Source organism: Carassius gibelio, chromosome B24 (genome assembly GCF_023724105.1).
Source record: "Carassius gibelio isolate Cgi1373 ecotype wild population from Czech Republic chromosome B24, carGib1.2-hapl.c, whole genome shotgun sequence".
NCBI classification, from domain to species: Eukaryota; Metazoa; Chordata; class Actinopteri; order Cypriniformes; family Cyprinidae; genus Carassius; species Carassius gibelio.
This window is the reverse complement of record NC_068419.1, coordinates 1582859-1608038: the sequence shown is the minus strand read 5'-3', so window position 1 is coordinate 1608038 and position 25180 is coordinate 1582859. Positions and strand designations below refer to the sequence as shown.

General features: G+C 31.2%; 1 protein-coding gene across 1 annotated transcript in view; it reads left to right on the top strand.

The window, feature by feature from the left end:
* The window catches only part of scn5lab (sodium channel, voltage gated, type V-like, alpha b), a 131912-nt gene that overhangs the window by 1982 nt on the left and 104750 nt on the right, over nucleotides 1-25180 (top strand). Inside the window, exons 2-3 of the mRNA XM_052596544.1 lie at nucleotides 19341-19648; nucleotides 24226-24344. Of these exons, the coding sequence (XP_052452504.1) occupies nucleotides 19382-19648; nucleotides 24226-24344 (386 nt within the window). The 5' untranslated portion in view covers nucleotides 19341-19381. The remainder of the gene's footprint in view (nucleotides 1-19340; nucleotides 19649-24225; nucleotides 24345-25180) is intronic.

Genomic DNA, 25180 nt, shown 5'->3' with positions numbered 1-25180 from the left:
AGGTTTGGAGAAATGTAGCATTGCAAAAGTGTCTCATCAATGGATGCTCTGCAGTGAATGGGTGCCGTCAGAATGAGAGCTGATTAAAAACAACACAATAATCCACAGCACTCCAGTCCATCAGTGAACATCAGGAGAAGACAAAACCTGAAACACATCCAGTGTTAAGACGTTTTTAAGTTTAAACCATTGCTTCTGGCTAAACTCCTAAAGTCCATAATCCACAATATCACTTCCTCCAGTGAAAAAGTGTTCTGGTCTGAATCAGGAGAGAAGCAACGTTAAAACAAATATGTGGCTGGATTTCCAGATGTGAATTGATGGAGTGCTGTGGATTATTATGATGTTTTTATCAGACTCTCATTCTGACGGCACCCATTCACTGCAGAGCATCTATTGATGAGACACTGATGCAATGCTACATTTCTCCAAACCTGATGAAGAAACAAACACATCCTGATCTGGGATGACCTGAGGGTGAGCACATTTAAGTGAATTGTAATTTTTTTTGCTGAACTGTTCCTTTAAATCCGTTTTTATTTGTCTTGATCTCTTGGCAATGACAAGCAATGTTTCATTTTGACATAATTTGGTCAAAAGCGGGATCTCCGAGCGCTCTGGCACAACAGGGAAGAGTTTTGCTCTGTCACTGAACCAAATTAAACACGTCTCTCATTAGATCAGCACAGAGCGAAGCCATTAGACGGACGCAGGCTTGAAACTATACATCAGCGCTTCTGTCGGGCTACACTACACCCAGTGCTAGTGTTTGACCTAATGATAAACGGTTATCAGCTGCTGGGGGTCGCGGAGGTTGTATAAGCTGTCAGCAGATCTTCCTTCATCCAGGAGCTGAAAATGGATTAGCAACAGAAGCTCCTATATGGGGAGATATACAAAATTGGAGCAATTAATGAATAAGTGATAGCTGGTGTGCACTTTACTTTGGGTAGAGATGGGTAATACAGCTAAAACATATGAAAAAAAAATAATAAAAAAATAAAAATAAATAAATAAATATATAAAATAAATTATATATATATATATATATATATATATATATATATATATATAATTTTTTTTTTTTTTTTAGATTTTTTTATTCTGAATTTAAAAAGTCTGATCATTGTTCCTCAAAATTGTTAAAGTTAAACCTGGTTAATAGTTAAATCTAGTCTCTTGACCTGTTCGGTCAGACCCTTTTATCAGTCGTGAAAACACTTGTTGTGCCATTTAGACCATAGTGACCTTTGACCTCTGAGTGGTCAAAAACTAACCCATTGAATTGACCCATATTAAGGCTTCAAGGACATCCGTGCACTTACCGCAGAGTAATTGTTGTGTCATCAAAAAAGACACTTGATGAGTAACCTTCATGTCCACCTGATGACCTGCGCTGTCCGGGGATTTGTAACCCGGTCTAAGTTTAGTTGCTGGACGCTTTTTATCCATGCGCACAGAGGTAGAAAGCCCACATTAGCGAATGGCCAGCCACTAATCTGGGCTTTGGATGAAGCCTCGAGGGAATGTGGACCCTGCTGTAAAGCCCCTTTCATTGATTAGGCCTTTTCCAGTGCTTTCCTGCTGAAGTCACAATCACACTTCAAAAGGACACGAGCTGCTCTTAAATAAGCGTCTCCTGCAGAATCAGGTTGAACCTCATGACAACTCTTAAGTTAAATCCTACTAAAGAAGTCTTTTATAAATTAAAAAAGCCTTATTTAGGACCATTAAGATTGTTGGAATTGTGGGATTATTTGCGAAATTAAATAAACAAATCTCATTATATTAAGGCAAATAATAATTATTACTTACATTGTAATGTTTGTTGTAACACTTTACAATAAGGTTTCATTAGTTAACATCAGTTAATGCATTAACTAGCAAAGAACAATGTTTGTTATAGCATTTATTCATCTTTGTTAAGACTAGTTTATAAAAATACAACAATTTATTGTTTGTTCATATTAGCTCAGGTCAATTACTGTAAATAATACTAACAGATACTTTTGATTTTAATAAGGTATTAGTGAATTTTGACATTAACAATAAGATTAATAAATGTTTATTAGTCCATGTTAACTAATGTATGGTTTAACAAATAGAACCTTATAGTAAATCGTTACCGATAATTTACCGATAACTGCAACTTTTGATTTTAATTGATTAACATTGACTAAGATTATAAGTAGGCATAGTTTTCATTGTTACTTCAAGTTAACTAATGTAGTTAATAATGACTACTAATGCAACTTTGTAAAATGTTGCCGATAATACCGATATTTTAACTTTTGATTTTAATTATTTATTATTAAACTGTTGAAAAAAACATTAATAAATAATTTATTATCTATTAATTGATTAACATTGACTAAGATTATAAGTAGGCTTAGTTTTCATTGTTACTTCATTTTAACTAATGTACTTAATAATGATTTCTAATGCAACTTTGTAAAATGTTACCGATATTTTAACTTTTGATTTTAATAATTTATTATTAAATTGTTGAAAAAAAAACATTCATAAATGCTTTAGTATTTTTTATTGTTAGTTTATGTTAAATATATAAATTGACAAATGCAATCTTATTGCAAACTTTTACCATTAATATTCACAAATTGAACTTTTGATTTTATTAATTTATTAACATGAACTAAGATTAATAATTTCTTTAGAAGTATATTTTCTAAAACATTAAATAACTAATGCAAACTTATTTTAAAGTGTTGTTGATAACCTGCTGATAACAAAAACAACTTTATATTTGAATGATGAATTATTAAATCCTGAAAATAACATGATCTACGATTAATAAATGCTTTAGATTGTACATTTTTTGTTAGCTAATATATGAATCAAGGAATACAACCTTATTGTAAATTGTTACTGATAGTATTAATGGATGCATCTTTAGATTTTAATAATTTAACATTAATTAAGCTTGATAAATTATTTAGAAATATTTTTCATTAGTTCAAGTTCAAGTTTATTTTCATTAAATGTATTAATGAATTACCATATTGTAAAGTAAACCGATAATATTAACAAATGCATGTTTTGATTTTAATGATTTATTTTCATTTACTAAGATTAATGAATGCATAAGAAGTATTTTTCTTTGTTAGTTCATGTTGGCTAATAAATAGATTTTTTTTTGTAAGTGTTTCCAGATACATTATCGGTAGTATGTGTTGTGTTAAATTAAATGTATTAATATTTATAAAACATTTAAAGGTACTGTAGGATGAGTAACGAAAATTGCAGTCATTAAAATGTGTATTTAATCATCATAAAAAAATGCTAAAAAATCTTAAAGTTCATAAAAACCTTTGATTATTATGCAAAAAATATTATCTTATTTTCTGTTGATTTTGAGGTGAAATGTGACCCAGATATCTTCATAGATAGGCAGAAGTTGTATATCTCCAACAGCGGCTCTTGAGCTACTGTCCTTGAACCCACAGCGTTTCTTACCGACTGAACTCAAGGAAAAAGGTTAACACTACTCTTTGGTATAAAAGATGTAGCTTTGCTCCTATCAATCACCTTTACGAGGTTGCAAAGGTTATGTTGCAATCCGTGTCACGGTGAAAAGGCATACTGTACTTCGGTTCATCTTTAATGGGCTCTTCGTGGGCCGTCTTTGAGAAAATGCAGTGAGCCATTAGTTTAATGCAGTGATAGCTGCATAATGCGATCATCTGTGTAACAGGAACTTAAGCAATGCATGATTCATGTTTCATATTGCAGAAGTCGACTGCGATTTAATGCATAGAGTCATGCAGCGGGCGACCGGACAAATGCTGTCGCAATTGAGCTGTTTCATGAGGAAAATCTGAAACTATTTTGAATATTTGTGGCAGGTATATCATTAAAAATGACCCCATGTGGGTCAGTTTCAGCAAATCTGTCCTGAGAGTGTAGGATCATTAAGATTTGTCTGCAATATATTCATGACTCATTACTGTAATGCAAGAAAAAAATATGATTAAAGAAATGTAGTTTTCTGTACTGTGATGCTGAAAAACAATGATGTATTAAATTAATTTATTATGGCAATATTTGTATTATTTATTATTTATTATTTTATTACAAAAAAATATATATTTTCTATTATAGAATCATTTAATTTTACATTTTAATGACAAATAATTTACTGTAATTCATGAATAAAATCAAATTCTCTTTACTGTGATGCAAATAAATAAAATGTGACAATAATAATTTTTATTATTTTATTAATGGCAATATTTGTTATACTGTATAACAGAATCACTTAAATTGTAGCAATAATTTCAAATAATTATAAATTAATTTATTATGCCAACATTTGTTTTATAAACTTGATCTTTTATGCTTGTTTAACCAAAAATATTAATGACAGAATCACATAAATGATGGCAGTAATAATTTCAAATAAATAATGTATCGTGGTAATATTTATTACATTGTTCTTTTTCGATTGGATTTTAATATTTAATAAATTACCTTGGTTTCATACTGGTTTAACAAAATTAATAATTGTTTTATAACAGAATCATTTTAATTGTTGCAATAATTATTTAAAATTAATAATTCTTTAATTTATTATAGTGATATATAAAATGAATATAGATTAATATATAAAATTTATATTTCATAACACCTGATTTATATATATATATATATATATATATATAATGTTTAAAATATTTAAAATATTTAAAATATTAATAAATATATAATAGTAAAATACAAAAGTAAAATATCCAGACACATTACTGTAATGAAAATATGCTTAATTTGGATGAAGATTACACTTTCAGTCTTTTTACTTCATCAATTTCATGTTTAAGTTGCAATGTGTTGTCTGGTATTTTTGATTATTTTTTTTGGAATTTAAAAAGAATTTCTGAGTGAAAAATAGTTTCTAAAACTTTTATTTATTTATTTATTTTATGTGAAGCACTTTTAAAGCATTTAGTTAGCTTGAAAGCATCTGATGGGCATACCTGTATCATTAAAAGTACCCAGAAAACATCTTGAAGTGTGTGCATGCGTCATCATCCTCCGAGATGTGGAGACACAGAGGCTGGATGAACTCAGATTGAGAGTTTCTGTGAATTTAGAAGGACCTTCAGTGCACTGAACTCCTCAGATTGGTTTGGGGCATGCTTTTGTGTCGAGCTATTATTGGCAAACAGATCAGATGCATTCAGAATTACACACACATCGATTCTGGCATCGTTGGGTGTTGTGTGGCTGTAGCACAAAGCAAAACAACCATCACACTTTGACTTCTGCTGCAGTCCAGTGGCATGTTACTGCTTTTTATTTTTTAACAAAGCTTGAAGGCTTTAGTCTGACAGACGTTGATTCCACAGTGCTAACGTTTGACAAAAATAGTGTCTTTTTTTTCTTAAATCAAGAATTTATTTCAGATGCACAATGAAGATGTAGTTTTAGTCTTGTTTTCTAAGAATGAAAATGAATAAACTAAGTTTATGATTAATACAGGAACAAATGTCTGTCAATGGAGAATCAAAACTGGAGAATTGTTTTCTGTGTGAATTAAGTTTTGACCTCACTGACAGATTTGTTGTTGTTTTAATCATAAACTCACTTTATATTGATACTTAATCAATATACTTAACTTTATATTTCATAGTAGACAAAACTTCTTCTTCGTTATGCTTTGTAATGCATCTCGGTTTAAGAATCTTTAGACATTTTAATTGAAAAATTATAACAACAAAAAAATTATTGAAAACCTTTTTTCTCATCTATTCTTTTTGTTTCTTTTACTTTATTTCTTTTATTAATTTTTTCGCAGTGTAATCAGAAGGTACATAACCCCCCCACACTCATTTTTAATTAATAATTGTAAATTAATAATTAGTAAATATATTATGGCTATATATATTGACCTTGGTTAAAAACAAAATAACAATCTATTAATTTATGGCAATATTTTTTACATTACCTTGATTGTGTACTGGTTTGACAAAATATAGTCACTGCATTACAGAAAAACCTAAATAATCAATAATGAATTAAATTATTATGGCAATATTTATTGTATTATCTTGATTTCATAACGGTTGGATTAAAATATATTGATTTTCATTGTATTACAGAATCACTCAAATTGTGGCAGTACTAATTTCAAATTATTAATTTATCAAAAGTATAATGCCAAAATTATAAATTGTAAAATTATTTCAATATTGTAGTAAATAATTGCAGATTAATTATTTATTAATTCCTAAAATATTTCTAAAATAACCTTAGTTTAAGCAAAAATATTCATTGTATTATATAGATTTTTTTATTTAATTTACTTATTTAATTTAATTTTTTATAAAAAAAAAAAAAAAAAATATATATATATATATATATATATATATATATATATATATATATATATATATATATATATATATTATTTTTTTTTTTTTTTTTTTTTTTTTTTAAATCTTGCTAATAAAAAAAAAATGTTCTCCAGACATTTATATCTATATTCTATTCCCTTCAATTTATTCCTGAGTTTTATTCCATAAAATCCTGCAGAAACACGTGTTTGTGTTTGTCTGTACACAGGCGTGTCGGGAGAAAGAAGCAATTAGGACGAGTCTGTTTACACAGTATTCATTAAAACCATTCATTTATTATGTTTTCAAAGCACCATTGTTCACTAATTGTTCTTAGAAAGCTATTCCATCGCACCGATCACGTCAGGTCTTTCAGACAATCAAACAAACCCAGACAGGTGGAGGCACAGAGTTAGAAGAGTCTCAGATGATGTTCATCCCAACCAATGAGGAGCTTCTTATTAACGGCAAGCAGAAAGCGGCATGCCGTCGAAACCGAAGTCTAAACATGATTAATCCAAGTGGGTCGCGGTGGTCCGACGCTCTCCGTTTGCGAGGAAATCAATGCAAAAATTATCAAACCGAATCAGGATCGTGGCATTTCAGGATGCAGCTGAGAAAAGTGGAATTGATGGCCAGGACGTTTTTTATCACGGCCTCCTTCTTTTGATAGGACGGTAAGAATATCCAACATTAACATGATTCCAATCTGACCCATAATGTGAATCTTGCCAGCCGAAATAGTTGGTAAATGACAAACAAACTTGGTGAATCGTCTCACACAAGCCCCATTTTTCTCTAGAGCCAGAGGAAATCGCACGGGCCATTACAGTGATTCACAGGCCATCATTTAATGAAGACAATAACAAATAGGCTCACAAGTGAGTTGTATTTTTCTTTATCACATTACAGGAAGATCATAATGCCCTCGGGAGCAGGAGAATAGAGTAGCAGCAGCACTCGGAAACTGAACTGAGGACGTGTGGCTGTGAAAGTTTATCTGCAAATGAAACGTCTGTCATCGTTTACTCAACGCTCGTGTTGGTCCAAACCTATAGAACTGACTTATAATACCAAGAATGCTTGAAAAAATGTTAAACAAACGGGAAGTTAAATGCTTGTAATCACCATTTTATGTGATGTATAGACCTGCTATGGTGAATAACTGTTGACAAAGGAAAGGCAGACGAGGTGAAACTGCAAAATCATGTGCCACATATGGGTTTCACTGAGCCACAAAACAGAAGAACCCAAAAGTAGTCTACTGTGACCTCTATGGAGTTAAATTGAAATGTGTGCCAGTGCAATGAGACACTTAATGAGAGTAAGATTGAGTGAGTGGATCTTAAAGGAGAACAGTGTGTCAGATACAAAGCACATGCCTTTTATTTGGATATGTCAGTATTGCATTATTTATCATTTTGTTGTCTTGACATGCTAACAGTGTGCCAATAGCATGCTAGAGCCATGCTAAATGCTATGTTAGAAACATTCTAGCAGAGTGTTAAAAATGCTAGCAATGGGCTACAAAATGTTGTAACCATCCTAAATGCATGCTAGAAATGCATTGAAACATGCAAAGGAAGAGTCAGAAATATTGTAGAAACATGTTAGCAATGAATTAAAACATACTAACAACATGTTAGAAACATGCCTAAACATGTTAACATGTTAAAACAGTAGCAGGGTGTTAATACATGCTAGCAACATGTTAACACATGTTAGAAACATCCCTAAACATATTAGCAACATGTTAAAACAATGACAGTGTGTATATATTTAAACAGGCAAACAACAAGCTAGAAAAATGCTTAAAACATCCTAAAATGATTTTAAACTAAACTTCCAACATCTATAAGCTTCAAAACAACCTAGTCAAGCATAAAAGCTAAAACATGCTAGAAACATTTTAATAATGTTTTAAAACAAGAAACATGGTAGCAATATGCTAAAACATGCTAGTAATGTGTTTAAACATGCAGTAAAAATTATGTCCACAAAGTGTTAAAACATGCAAAAACATTATAATAGGTTAAAACATGCTAGCAAAAAAAAATTATAGTAATGTGTTAAACATGTCTGCAAAGTGTTAAAACATGCAAGAAACAATTATAACAGTTTAAAACATGTTAACAATGTGTTAAAACATTCTAGTAATATGTTGACATGGCAGCAAATTATTAAAACATGCAAGAAACATCATAGTAATGTGTTAAAACATGGTGACGAGGTGTTAAAACATCAGATAAGCACTAAAACATGCTAGAAACATGGCAATGGATAAAACATGCTTGTGAGGTGTTAAAACATCAGAAAAGCATCAAAAAATGCTAGAAACATGACAATGTATAAAACATTCTTGTGAGGTTTGAAAATGTCAGAAAAGTGTCAAAACATGCTAGAAACATTATAAAAATGTATTAAAACATGATAGCAAAATATAATAAAACATGCTAGCGATGTGTTAAAACATCCAATAAGCACTAAAACATGCTAGAAACATGGCAAAGTATAAAACATGCTTGTGAGGTGTTAAAACATCTGATAAGCACTAAAACATGCTGGAAACATTATAACAATGTATTCAAGCATGCTAGTAAAGAGTTAAAGCATTCAAGAAATACCTTCTATTAATATGTCATTGCTACAGTGCAAATAAATAAGTGAAAGAAAAGAAAAAGAAAGAAATTGCCCAACATGTCCATTTTATTCCGGCCAAAGTAACATTTGAGCTTCTAAGCTCAGGAGCAGGAACTGCCCATGAGGACCTGAAGGCATCAAGCGAGTGAAGCAGGAATGACAGCTGACACCACAGCAAGTGTCTTTAGCAACGGCACGATTGTTTTTTAGCTGTTGCAGCTTTCCTGTGTTTGTCTCTGTGTTTAGCTGCGGTCTAACGGGGTCTCTGATAATATTGTGAGTTTGTGTTGTCAACTCTAGTGTTCTGGGAATGTGGCGTGTGTGAGAGAGACATACTAAAACAACAGTCAGACCCGCGGCCAGCCCCTGAGCTCGAGCACTGTCTGTCCTACTTTGAAAGTGACAGCTGACCCATGGAAAGTTGACGGTGGGCAGAAAGAATGCCGATCATGTGGAAGTCTGAGGCAGGTATACAGCTGTAGAGCTGGAGTTTCTTCTGCTGGGAGTTTGCTTAAACAAGAGTTAATTACCACATGTTTTATGTTTTTTTTGTTTCTGCCTCAGACCATCACCGTCCGTTGACATCTGCATTCTTTAATTATGCTAAAACATTAGCAGTGTGCTTAATCATGTTAGTAACATGCCAAAACAATAGCAATGTACTAAAACATGCTAACAACATTGTAAAAATACATGAAAAACATGCTTAATCATGTTAGCAACATGGCAAAACAATAGCAATGTACTAAAACACGCTAACAACATAGTAGAAAAAGACATGAAAACATGCTTGATCACGTTAGCAATATGTTAAAACAATAGCAGTGTGGAAAACCTGCTAACATGTTAAAAAAAGTTGGAAACATGCTTAATCATGTTAGCAATATGCTAAAACAATAACAATGTGTAAAACCTACTAACAACATGTTAAAACAAGTTGGAAGCATCATGCTAAAACAATAACAATGTGTAAAACCTGCTAACAACATGTTAAAAAAAAGTTGGAAACATGCTTAATCATGTTAGCAACATGCTAAAACAATAGCAATGTGTAAAACCTGCTAACAACATGTTAAAAAAAGTTGGAAACATGCTTAATCGTATTAGCAACATGCTAAAACAATAACAATGTGTAAAACCTGCTAACAACATGTTAAAAAAAGTTGGAAACATGCTTAATCATGTTAGCAACATGCTAAAACAATACCAATGTGTAAAACCTGCTAACAACATGTTAAAAAAAGTTGGAAACATGCTTAATCGTGTTAGCAACATGCTAAAACAATAGCAATGTGGTAAAACCTGCTAACAACATGTTAAAAAAGTTGGAAACATGCTTAATCGTGTTAGCATTATGTTAAAACAATAGCAATTTGTTAAAACCTGCTAACAACATGTTAAAACAAAGGTGGAAACATGCTTAATCATGTTAGCAACATACTAAAACAATAGCAATGTGGTGAATCCTGTTTACAACATGTTAAAAAACATTAAACATAGGCTACTTAAGAATGTTGGCAACATGCTAAAAACAATAGTGATGTGCTGAAATATGCTAAGAAGATGCTTAAACTGCTCCGGCTGTGTGTGTGCACTTAGGATGGGTTAAATGCAGAGCACGTATTCCTAGTATGGTTCACCATACTTGGCCACGTCGCATCACTTTCAAAATGTTAAAAACATGCTTAATAATGTTAATGACACACTAAATCTTTAGCAATGTGATAAAAAATGCTAACAAGATGCTGAAAAACGTAAAAACATGCTTAATCGTGTTAATGACACACCTAAACTATAGCCACGTGCTAACAAAATATTAAAACATGTTAGCAACATGCTTAAACATGCTAGCGATGTTCTAAATCATTCTGACAATGTTACAAACATGCTAGCACTGCTTTAAAACAGCAGTCATGTGCTGAAATGTGCTAGAAACATGCTTAATCATGCCAGCAGCATGCTTGCTAGAAAGGTTTTTAAAACTTTGAGTCAACTGAGATCTGTTGAAGAAATCACCAGAGTGTCATCAATAGGCCTACTTGACAATTTGTCAAACTGCTGATTCGTTTCTTAGTCTGATTTTTGCATCTTAAGGTTGTGACCGTCTCATGATACTGACTCAGTTCTAGCCCAAAAAGCTCCTGGATTCGTCTGCAATCAAGCACAGTCACTCAACGTGACACGGCTCCGACCCCGAGGATTTCATTCGTACCTCAAGTAGGAGTAGAAACGGCTGTCAGAGATGATGACAGGCTACACCCACGTCTCAATCGCACGCTCCTCGCTAACAGCCAGCCTTTCAATGCTAATCAGTGCATTAATCACTAATTGCTTCCCCACGCACGCAGACCGCGGTTCCCCTGGAAGGTGAGGCTTTGATTGACAGCAGGTTCTGTGGGCCGCTGTAATCACGTGCAATCGTCTCGCAGTTAGCATGCTAGCAACACGCTAATGACGAGAAGAGCACGGCGCTCTGAAATCAAAACACCCACTGAAATCAGGCTCAAGTGACTCCTCGGCTCCGGCAAGCATCTCTTAGCATGAGTTCTGATGCTGTTTGTAAAATGTCGAGGCTGAGGGGTGAAACCTGAAGTAATGCTCAATCATGTCCTGAAATTACTTCTGGAAAGAACTCATTGGAAGCATTCATTTTCTCTCAGAGCTGTCACCTGTAGAAACCAAAAACATAAATGCACTTGGATGTACAAAGGGGTCGGCCACAAATCATCATTACTGTAATGAACCAACCAGATAATGCTCAAATTAAAGTCAGTTTGTTGAACTGAAAAATCCTAATGCAATTTCTGTGTTTTTTTTACCTGCATCGTAAAAAAAATCCTTTGAATAAAATTATTTTGACGTTTATTTAAACATTTAATAAAAACAACCTGATATATAAATAGTTTTAACTCTGAAATTACGTAAAAAAAACAATAGTTTTTTTAGTGCCATTTAACCCTGTAAAGCCTGGTATGCCTTAAATAATATTTTTATAAAGGTAATTGAACTTATATTTTTTTTATGTAAAATAATAAAGTACCATACTTGATTCTAAACCATAATCTTCTTCTTATAGTTACAAATTCAAAAAACAATAATAAAAATAAAAGATTATTAATAAAATCGTATTTAATAAAATATTATAAAATAATATTGATCATTAAGTAATATTTTTCCTGTACAGGCATTTTGTAAACAGAAATAGTATCTTAAAATACCTCATAGTAAAATTATAATATTATATATATATTATATATAATAGCATGTTTCTTATATATTCCACTAAGAAATAAAAAACATAGTACAGCTAAAAAGTATAGTAGCAGTATTTTTACGGTGATGCTCTTATGATGTTCTTATACTGTGGATACTCAACGTTATTGAAATAATACTATGGTAGAACCGTAGTACATCTCCACAAAACATTGTATAGTAATACTATAGTACTTTTGTGTAAGTTTTCTCCATGAATTTCTTTCGAGGAATGTAATTTGAGCTCAGATAAACTCTTTTGCATTTACTGATGCATCGGGTTTATTTATTGTTGAGGAACACCTGTTGAATATGTTCTCAACAGGAATAAAGTGCGCAGAACATCGGATACGAAATCCGATCGTGTGAACATGATGCTCGCGCAGAAAGCAGAGGTTTTCTGTGTCCTCACTAAACTACTATCAGCTTTCATTTCACCTTGATTTCTACAATCCTCACTCATGTAATGCTTCACAGCGATCTCGAAGAACGACGGCAGAAGAAATGTGTCTGAGACGAACATATATATATATTGCAGTTTTGTGAATATTTTGATGATCTTAATCTGTGTTTGCTATTTAACTTTGCCTATTTTATCTTGTTTCATAATCCTTCTTGTGATTAGCGAGTCTGAGAGAGTAAGGACAGATTTTAAGCATTATTTTTAGCAGCAGAATTGAACCGGTGAACCAGTGAATTAAAAATTAGTTTTTAATGAGTTTAATTGATTCAAACTATTTTTTTTAATCACTGAAGCCTCCACACTGCAGTTTACATTTATATTATATATTTACAAAATTTTAATATATGTATAATATATTTGTTTTTATATTTGAACATGTTAATATACCTAAAAACTATAATACTTATCCAGATAATCAACATATATTTGATTTCTTTAAAAAAAAAAATTATAATAAAAATTATATTTTCAGTTTTCATTTTAATTGTAGTTTTATAAATATATATTATATTTTGTATTTTGTTATGTACATGCATAATACATGTGTGTGTGTGTGTATATATGCACATACACACACACACACACACATATATATATATATATATATATATATATATACTATTTAATACTACTACTACTAATAATAATAAAATACAATTTAAATAATCTAAATATTACCTAAATACATTTTAAATAACCTAAATATTACTTAATATATTAGTAATATATTTAAATAATTATACAATAAAATTACATTACAAATATATATGCACATAGTAATATAATACTTATTTTAAGTAATATATTACTATGTCCGTATATATTTGTAATGTATTTTTAAATAGTATTCATGTATTTTTTATATATTTCTAAAATATTTTTTTTTATATTTATACATTTTAAATGTAAATATTAAAAATAAACACAATTCAATTTGTTTTTATTTTAGTTTTTTTTTTTTTTTTTCTATTCAGTAATTTTTATTCCTTAATTTAAACTTAATTTAGTTGCTAAAGCATCATTTCTGTTTTTCCCCATTGGGTCTAATTTTTATTTAATTTGTCTAATTTCTTTTTTTTCTTTTATTTAATATTTCTCTTTTTTTCCGCCTTATTTTGATTAACAAAAAAGCTTTTAAGATTTTTTATTTATTTTTAATTAATGCTAATAACCCTGGTCTTATGTGTAAACTGAATGAATGGCTGGTCAGTGAATACACATATTCTTGCTGCTGATTTAGCTCTTGTTTATGAATGTTCTGGTGGATGTCTGTCCTCAGATCAGCGATGCAGAAAGCACTGCATGACCCGAAGGATTCAGACGCTGTATGCAAGTCAGTCAGGGTTCACAGAGACATTCAGATAAACACACAGCGTCTTAATTATTTCTCCCGAGGCTCGCAGGACATTTCCTCATATATATGCAGATTGTTACAGTCCAATCTGGTTTTATGGGAGCCAGTCTCTGGGTATCTGTTTAGAGATGCTTTATGAAAATTGAAACAGTCTGAGAAATGGAAATAGACAACTGTTTCAATAATCAACCGGATCAAGTGCATAAACTCACACTATGTTATATTATACTTACACTGAATAAAGAAATGGTGTAGGGTTTGCTTGAAACAGTGTTCACTCAGATATTGCAAGTAAATTTCACATATAATCACAGAAAATGGAAGACTAAAATAGTTAATTTAATTAAATTTTTACACTTTAGTTGTCCACTACCAAAAATCATTTAAAAAATACAATTCTACCATTATGTTTTTTTTCTAAACCTGCATTAAAGTGAAAAGATGAGGACTGCTGTATATATTTATAACTATACTTACTGATGTATTACTAGTTTTCTTGTTACTTTAGTTTCATTTAGTTTCATTTTAAAATTTCTGTTTTTATATATAATATACAAATTGTTTTATTAATTAAGTTAATTAATAATATATAAAATATTTAATTGTTAATTTAATTTAATTTAATTTAATTTAATTTAAATTTATAAAGATAGATTGAAAAATGTTTATAAGAGGTTTATATTTTATAAATATAAAAAATATTATAATTTCTATTATATATTATATATATAGAAAAAAATAATTTATTTATTGTTGTTGATGCTGTTTTATACATTAAGTTTTATTAAGTTGTAGTTATTTCAGCACATCAGCGTAAACTAAATGTAAACTAAATTAAATTGATTTTATTTCAAGTAACAGTTTTTTAGCTTTAGCTACAGTAACCCTTCGGTTAAAGGCACTTTATTTTGTACTGTTGAGTGCAGAGCGTGTGAGATGTCAGTGTTAAATGAAATCATATTCTCGAGCATGAGGCGTGTTGTTAGGGCACTCGCTCGCTCTTTCTTGCGTCTGATATTCTCGTTCTTGTTCTTGTTTGCGTGTGCGTGTGCGATGCATGAGGGAGCGTTGATGATGTCATCATGCATGCCGCTGGTGGCAGAGACTGGGCTCACATCTGACTTTGGCTCTGTGTCGAGTGTGTGACAATACAAACTCCAGCAGCACAGCCTTGTGACTAAAGCCTGAGGAATTCCCCATACACACGCACACACACACACACACACACACACACACGCACACGCACATGCATGCACGCACACAGACACACTCTAAAATACACACTAGAGCATGCATGCACACTCGCACACACACTCACATTCACTCACACACACATACACACACGCACGTAGACTCACACTCACTCACTCACACACACACACACATGTTTGTTTTTGTGTAAAGTGTGTTCATCCCATAGGTGTAATGGTTTTTATTCTGTAGAAACTGTATATTCTATGGCCCTTCACCAACCCTACACCTAACCCTCACCCTCACAGGAAACTTTGTGCATTTTTACTTTCTCAAAAAAACTCATTCTGTATGATTTATAAGCGAAGAAACTTCAGACTTCAGTGTGTGTGTGTCATTAACATTGAGCTGGAGTGAGTGCTCTGAAAGATGTGTGATGTGTGTGTGATGTGTGTGGATGTGTGTTTGTGATGTGGATGTGGATGTGTGTGTGTGTGTGTGTGTGGGTGCAGGAGCTGGACGCTGCAGGGGTCTCTCAGTTGCAGCGCGGCGGGGTTTTGTTCAGTTCTGCTGGACACAATGTGTCTCCACGGCCTTCCGGCGGCGCTCCTCAAATGGTATGGAAATAAAGAGTAGGATTGTGCCGAGGAAAGACCGGAGCGCTTGCCAAATTCTACTTAACCCCTCGTTCCCAGGAGTGCTGGAACATTGAATGAGTCTGTGTGTGATATTAGAGTTAAGACGGAGAAGGTTCCTGGTGTTTGTTCATCTGAGACACACTCGACTCGTTTCCAGAACAAATATCTAAATATAGCTAATCCAGCAGAATGACTGCATGATTTATTGATTTATTTTTTAGCAAATTTTTTAATTTGGTCAGAAAATCTGCTCAATTTTTCTGACCCCACTGACAGACATTTTTGTTCTTGTTTGAAGCCTAAAGTCACTTAATCTTGATGCAGTATTTTTTTTTTTTTAAAGAAAATATTATATATATATGTTATGTCATGTTGCTTATTAAGTAGTTGTATCTTGAACTAAGAATATTTCTATATTTTTTCCTGGATGACAGGACAAAAATATTAAAAATAATCTTTTTTTTTTTTTAAATAAAAAAAAAAATTACATTTTTTTTGTCGTTGTTGATTGAATGGTAATACAAAAGTTCCCATTAATTATTAATGCTCAAATAACATGAACAAAAATAAAAAAATAAAAAAATAAAAAATACATAAAAAAAAAAAAAATATATATATATATATATAATGATCATATTAGCTCAGGTGTAATAAAAAATAATCAAGCAAATAATACATTTCAGATTTTAACAATGCATTAGTAAGTGCTGAAATAAACATTAAATATGATTAGAAATTAAATATGCTTTAGTAAATGTGGTTACCTAATGTTATTAACCATTATAACTGGAACTAATGTTAATAACAAGTATAAAAAATTATAAGTAAAATAAAATAAAATAAAAAGAAATTGTAGCATTGGATGAAAAATAAGTTCAAGTTAAAATACAAAAAATACTTACTAAAAAATAAAAAAGCAAAATATAAAAAATAATTTATACCTAAATATTAATATAAAAAAATAATAAAAATGATTTAAAAAAAAAAAACATTTGACAAAATTTCAGAAAATTAAACTTGAATTAAAAATTCAAATGTAAAGATATAGTCTAATTCAAACTGTTACTAAAAACTACTAATAAATGCTAAAGTGGTACTGCTAACCAAGCAGATACTATAATACTATAATAGACAAAATGTAGGAGACATTTCTACCATTGAATGGCCCATAATCATCATCTCCGAACTCTAATATCTACGAGAGCTGAATGTTTAGATTAAACGTCTGGTTGAGGTTTGAGTTCAGCGATGGCTGGGATTTCACAGGTTCAGTGCAGATGTTCTCATTGTGCAGAAGAGAAATGATCTCTCGTCCAGTCGTTCAATGGAACGGAGGAACAGATGGTCCGATCTGCGTTAAGAGCACAGTTTCGCTCTGATGTGGATAATAGAATATTTTTATTTACAGACAGGCAGCAGCATCAGTTACACGCGTGTCGTCAGAGAGAGTGTCCTGTTTGTTCGCGTCCAAATGAGCGAAACGATGGCACTAGAGACCAGCTGCTGTAATGAGTCTGAATGAGAGACACGTGGATCAAAACATACAGATCAAACACTGAACACGGTTCTGGTGGCTTCATGAAAATAATTAAGAGCGCTGAAGTTCATGGAGCTTTGCTAAACAACTCTATTGTTTCTCATTCGAGAGCAACTGGTCTTTTGCTAAAGGATTCACAGGATTAACTTTCTTAAAAGTACAATTATTTATTTTAATTCTTTTAGTCAATTCCTACTTCTGTTATTCTTATTTTCTAACTTAAGAATGAAGTAAAGAATATTTTAGAATCCAAAACATTTTTTTAAGAATATTTGTTTTTTGTTTTGTTTTGTTTTTTCTTTAGAATTTAAGGAATTTGCTTGAAAATCATTGTAAATAACCTCATAAAGTTAGGATAACCTCCTAGAAGAATTGCACTTTTGCACAAGTTTCTTTTAATTAATTTCTTAATTGTTTTCTTAAGAAGTTTTGAGTGATGTCTCGTGATGTTTCCTGAAAAATAAACCCATATAACTTCCCATATATTACAATAAATAAACCTACATACGTATAAAATAAACCCATATATTATTATCATTTAACATAACTGTCTTCTATTTGAATATATTTAAAAATGTAATTTATTTCTGTGATGCAATGCTGAATATTTGGCAGCCATTACTCCAATCATCAGTCTTCAGAAATTCACTCTTGGAGACATATTTAGACGCCAATATCTCTGGAGTTGAATCATATAGGGCCTTGAAAAATGAGAATGCTAAAAGAAAGAAATATTTAGAACCAACATGTAAAAGGATGTTAGCATATCTTAAATACTTCTTGAGTTATAGCCATGCAAACTTTGAAAAAAATCTCGAAAAAATCCCCCCCCCCATATTTTAACTTTAACCATTAGCAAATACTGCAACAAATATTGCTAAAATAAAGAGATTTAACTAATACACATTCCAATCCCTGTGTATAAATAAAATTATTATGCTGCCATCATTCTAAAGTCACCCACCCTCCCAAGTAATTTAGCTCCAAATCTAAGGCAAAAATGTCAAATTTACTCTTGGAGCCACATTGAGATCCCAATGTCTCTGAACTTGACTTACATAGGGCCTTAAAAATGAGGATGTTAAAAGAAAAGTTTGTTAAAAACCAACATCTTAAATGGATATAAGGATATCTTAAATACTTCTTGAGTTACAGCCATGCAAACTTTGAAAAAAACACGAAAAGTGTTTTTTCCCCCATTTTGAACTGTCACCATTAGCAAATACTGCAACAAAGATTACTAAAGTTAAGAGATTTAACTAATACACCTTCCAATCTCTGTGTATAAATAAAATTATTATGCTGCCATCGTTTAAAGTAAATTCACCCCCCCCCCACCCAGCAATTTAGCTCCAAATCTCAGACGAAAATTTCAATTTTACTCTTATAGCCACATTGAGATCCCAATGTCTCTGAACTTGACTCATATAGGGCCTCAAAAATAAGGATGCTATAAAGAACATTTTGTTAAAAACCAACATCTAAATGGATATTAGGATATCTTTAAGATTTCTTGAGTTACAGCCATGCAAACTTTGAAAAAATCTCGAAAAAATTACAAATTTAATCTTAGAGCCAAATTGAGATCCCGTTGTCTCTGAACTTGACTTATATAGGGACTTAAAAATGAGAATGCTAAAAGAAAAGTTTGTTAAAAACCAACATCTAAATGGATATTATGATATCTTTAATACTTCTTGAGTTACAGCCATGCAAACTTTGAGAAACTCAAAAGGGTTTTCCCCCCATTTTTTACAAGTCACCATTAGCAAATACTACAACAAAGATAGCTAAAGTGAAGAGATTTTACTACTATGATGGGAGAAAAAGTAGAAATAGATAAAGCTGATACTTCAATGAATTTGAGAACACAATCTGAACGCAATAATACAATACGTTCCTCTCTCCTCACCAGCTGTGAAGTAACCACTTAGACAGGAGGCTCAGGATGAGAAGATGGCAGCCATACTGTTTCCACCGGGTCCTGACAGTCTACACCGGTTCACTCGTGAGTCCCTGGCTGGAATCGAGCAGCGGATCGCCGAGGAGGAGGCCCGCAACGCCAAGCAGTACCAGGAGGACCTGGGCGACGTGGAGCCGCTCAAGTCCCGCGCCGATCTCGAGGCCGGCAAGCAGCTCCCGCGAATCTTTGGAGACATTCCTCCTGGACTGGTGGGCGTCCCTCTGGAGGACATCGATCCGTTTTACTTCCAGAACAAGAGAGTGAGTGATCATATACTCTGAACATGCTTTATGAATTACTGCCGAGATAAAGATAGACATCCACCAAACTGCCTTTAGTCAAGCTTCACAGAAATCATGATGTTAATGTTTATAATATCCTAATATCTTCAATATGTGCTATATAGTATATAATGATTTACATAAGATATCCAGATTTATATAATATAGAGTTGTTCAATAATATAGCTACTTTTTGTGTTGAAAAGTAATAATATTTTTGCGACAAGATAAACAATCAAGCAGTTAAGATTTGCTACATCTAGTATACATTATTTGGATGAAATATAGTATTGCATATACTATATATCTACTTTTTTATATATAATGCTGTGTGATAATACAGTTATACTTAAATAATCACGTAGCCCTTATTTGCTATATAATATGCATTGCTTTACGTGAGTTTAATATATGTATCTGGTTAAGGTTGGATAGTTGTAAAATTCGTTATTCATTATTTTAGCCACGATTAAGTCAGTATCTTTACTGAAATTAAACCTGTGTCATAGTAAGTGCTTCTCATGTTAAATTCACCAGAAGCCTGATTTAAAGTAAACAATGCAATGCTCTAATAAGCATTAATATGCACAGAATATTACATTTTCAACTTATTTTATTTATTTATTTTAACTATTAACTGAAAATATTTTGGATGCATCTTCAATTAATTTGGTCGCTGAGCTTGTCACGATGCATTTGCGATTGCAAACGATGCTGCTTTATGCAAAAATGAGACAGCGTGATGTACTTTGAGAAACATGTGTATGTGTTTTTCAGTGGTTTATCTGTACATTTTTACCTGCATAATCACAGACGTTTGCGATAACAGAAACATCCCAGCTCTCTTACCTTGGTCAGAAGGGTTTAAATATGAGCAAAAAACCAGGAGCAAACAATGAGTATCAGTAAAGGGCAGCGGATGTGTTGAGCTGCAGGAATACAGACGGATGAATAGCGTGAGTCAGTGAGCCGCTGTTAATGCCACCGCTGCTGCGTTTGCTTTCACAAGCACACAAATCTCCATTTCTATGGATTTCAGCGGAAAGTTTAGACTCGAAACTCTTTAAATGCCACTTTCGGTAAGGCAGTGTGCGCTGTTTAGGCTTTTCTAAGCCGTTGGCTAATGCTAAGAAAGATGAATTGACACTTAACAGGACTCCAGCTATAAAAGGACCAAAAGTTTGGCCTCGTCCTTTGATCTTTTGCATGCCGACACTCATTTTTAGAAAATGAAATATTATGTCTTAAACCCTGTGCGGACTGGATTAGTTTAGCATCCTTACATAGCAGCCACATCCAGACAATAAACACTTCTATCAATGAAATCGCAGGGGTCAGTAATTTAATAATGTTCATAACTGTAAACAAATCTGGGATCATAACATTGCTGGTTTGACTTTAGCGTATCGTGTTATGCATCAGAATAAAACTGCTGTCATTCACTTACTACAGTATAGTAGTGTACTCAGGAAATAAGGTACAAAAGCTGTCACTGGGGTGGTATTTTATCAAAAGGGACACTTTTGTAACCTGTTTAGCTCTAAAGTACCTTAAAAGTACATATTTGTACCTAAATGGTGCATAATAGATTTAGCAAAGGACAGCTTTTGTACCTTTTTTTTTCTAAGAGTGTATGATGTTACAGATCATAAAGGAGTTTTGATATAAATATAAATTAACACAACAATATATATAAAATTAATAAAAAAATATATAAAAAATGTAAAAAAATAAATACAGAAAATAATTAATAGTAATACAAAAGACTAAATTTTATTACAAATTAATTGTATTTTTTTTATTAAGCCATTTTTCCTTCTTATTATTAGATTTTTTTTTTTTTTTTTTTTATTTCTGCCAGTTCGGTGCTTCATATCACAGCAACAAACTGAAAAATAATAATTCAAATAATAATTTCAGCTGAACCGCATCTCTACATCATTAAGTTAAATGTTGATTCAACTCAGTTCAAGCCTTCAAAGTTGATTCATTTGGAAATTAGTGTCTGGTTCAGCTAAAGATGACAATAGTGCCATTCAGAGCAATTCAGTTCATGTTGATTCAGTTCAGTTCAATAATATTGCTAATATTCTAAAAAAACGATCAAGCATGAAACAAAATAATATTTCAATTGATCAGAAGCGACATTTATAATGTAACAAAAGTTTCAACATTTCAGTTTCAAATAAAAGCTTTCAAATGCATCAGAATGAAGGATCATATAACATTTAAGAATGGCGTAATGATGCTGAAAATGTAGATTTGCTCACGGGAATAAATTACATTTGAACAGATATTTACACAGAAAACAGCTATTTTAAATTATAATAATATTTCATAATTTATTATTAATACTTTGTTCTTTTTTAAATTTGTACTTTTAAAAATCGAATATTTTATTTTTTTATTATCATTTATTATTATTTTATTATTGTTGTAAAGTGAATCAGTCATGAATCAAATTCTAATTTGTGTGTAAAGCCGCTCTACAGATGATAATTCAGTTCAAATTAAGTTCTTAGTATCAGTGCATGATATTTCTGAAAATCAGTCGTCTTTTAAACGTTTATTGTTTTATTATTTGTTATTCTAAATTGTATTATTTATTGCATTATTTTATTCTAATTGATATTTATTTATTTGAATCATATATTAAATAAATATTAAAAATGAGAATAAAATCACCAAATAAAATTTTTTTTTTTCTATTTTATTTTTATATAGAATTTTCTTTCCTTTCTTTCTTTATTTCTTTCATTCTTTGTTAATCTATAAATTTATTTTAATCTAATTATTATTACTTATCTGTTTTATTCAAATTTTGTAAGATCAGAATTTAATTTTTTTTTTAAATGATTTTAATAAAAAAAAAAAAAAAAAAAAAAAACATTAGTGCAATATATTACAACTCTGCTGAATTCATACGATAGCTTTGAGCTCGTTCTCTTCAAACCTCGCTTTTAACCTTAGGCCTCAAATCTCATTGGAAGCTTGGCAAATCTACTGGATAACTCACTTTGTGTTTTGAGCACGGATGATGACAGACGTTTCATTTCTGACTGGAGTATTGGTGCTGGATGTGTTGTGCATGTATTTACTCCTCAGCGCTTGGCTTGGATTTCCCTCTGCCCTCTCCAGATCCGCTCGTGTGGACCTGCAGTTGGCAGATGATATCCCAGAGGAAATGTGAGGAAAGTGGAAACAAACACAGGCAAACTTGACCTAGATGTTACGTAAGAATAGAGAACACAAGGGTGGAGAAAGCCAGCTATTTGAAGAGGTTACAAAGGCCAGGAGAACACGCTGACCCCGATGCTGTCCGCCTGCAGTTCTTCTGCTATTATTTATGTGACGGGGAGCTGGTGTAAATCGAGCTCTGTGAATCCTGGGCAACCGTGAGGTGTGTTTGTCCCGCTAGAGTCGAGCGTGGCGACAGACGGGAGTCCCCCGAGAGCCCAGAGTCATGTATTTGCCTGTTGTTTGCACTCCAAACACCGCTTCCTGCTTTATCATTATGCTATTATTTGTTTGCTCTTATCACCAAAGAAAGTTCAGTCAAGTTTTATTCAGTATTGAAGATGTTACACTGATAATGTAACAGAAGATTTAGATTCCAAACAAGTGCTGTTTGTGAACATTCCATTAGAATCAAATGTAGCAAATGTAGCAAATGTATCAGAATGATTTCTGAAGGATCATGTGACATTGAAGACAATTGAAGACTTCGCCAATACAGACAATTTTAAAATATATTAAAATAGAAAAGAATTGTACTGATATTTCATATTATTTTTTATTATTATTATTAGATTGTGATAATATGATTTTAAACGATTATTCATTTAGTTAAAGTCTAACTTTTTTATTTATTTATTTATTTATATTAATCAGTTTTTTTTATTTAAAATCTAATATTTAATTGTTTATTGTTTTATTATTTGTTATTCTAAATTGTATTATTTATTGCATTATTTTATTATTTATTTTATTTTATAACAATCATTTTCTAATTGTTATGTATTTATTTGAAACATATATTAAATAAATATTAAAAATGAGAATAAAATCACCAAATAAATTATAAAATTCTAAATTTTATATAGAATTTTATTTTCTTTCTTTCTTTCTTTCTTTGTTAATGTATTAATTTATTTCAAATCTAATTATTATTATTTATCTGTTTTATTCAAATTTTATTAGATCAGAATTTAATAATTTGTCCTTTATGATTTTAATATTTAAAAAGAATATTTATTTAGCCCATTTATTTATTCATTTATTTTTATTTATCCTTCTATATATTTTTACACTGATTTTGATCAAATAAATGCAGTCTTTGATGAGCATGAAAGACTTTTGAAAAGTTTACAGAGCTGTAAGTAACTAATTTTAACATTTTATATCCTCTAGAGATGTTTCTAGAGGAGCATCTTGTGCATATGGTTCAGAAAGCCTTTTACGTGTTTCAGAAACGTTCCAGATTCTCGCGGTGTTTGATATTAAATGTCACTGATGAGTTTGTTGTGTTAACGAACCTTTCTCTTCTTTCTCAACAGACTTTTATAGTACTGAACAAAGGGAAGGCCATCTTCCGGTTTAGTGCCACGTCTGCACTCTACATTTTTAGCCCTTTTCATCCCGTTAGAAGAGCATCAATAAGGATTTTAGTTCACTCATATCCTTTGACAAGCTGAGTTCTGATTGTGAATGAGCGTTTATATATGAATGTGACAGGGTTTCTGAGGCTTTGTCGAAATATATTTTGCATTTTTGGAGTCAAGAGCCAAAACATTCAGCAAAAAAAAATAATGCATGAAATAACTGGCTCTGTAAAACACAAATTATCTCGCTGGTCTCAGCAATGAGAAAACATGGAGAGCAAATGGAGAAAGTTTACAATCAAAGCCAGAGATTTCTCTCCAGATTTTCACAAAAAAAAACATATATATATATGTATGTATGTATGTATGTATGTATGTATGTATGTGTGTGTATATATATATATATATATATATATATATATATATATATATATATATGAATGAATATTTACCATATTCTAAACAGGCTTTGTAGGTTTCCAGGGTCAAGTTGACTGAAACTAAATCCTAACATAAAAAAAACATAAAAAATTAAAATAATAAAATAATAATAATAATAAAAAAAATCAGCTGAAATAAAATGTTTTAAAAGACTTAAATTTTCATTCTGTTTCATTAAATTAAATTAAATTAAATTAAATTAAATTAAATTAAATTAAATTAAATTAAATTAAATTAAATTAAAAAGTTTTTTTTTTAGAAAAGTCAGCATTTTGCTGTTTTCTATTTCAGCTATTTGACTGAAAATAACACTACAAACATTAAAATCAACAAAAAAAATGTATATGAATGTAACATAACATATAAATTGCATTTAAAATTTAAAATTTTAAATAATAAACAAATATATATTTTATAATTTTGTTTTACATTTTATTTCTCAACTACTTGCCAAAGCAACATTTCTCTT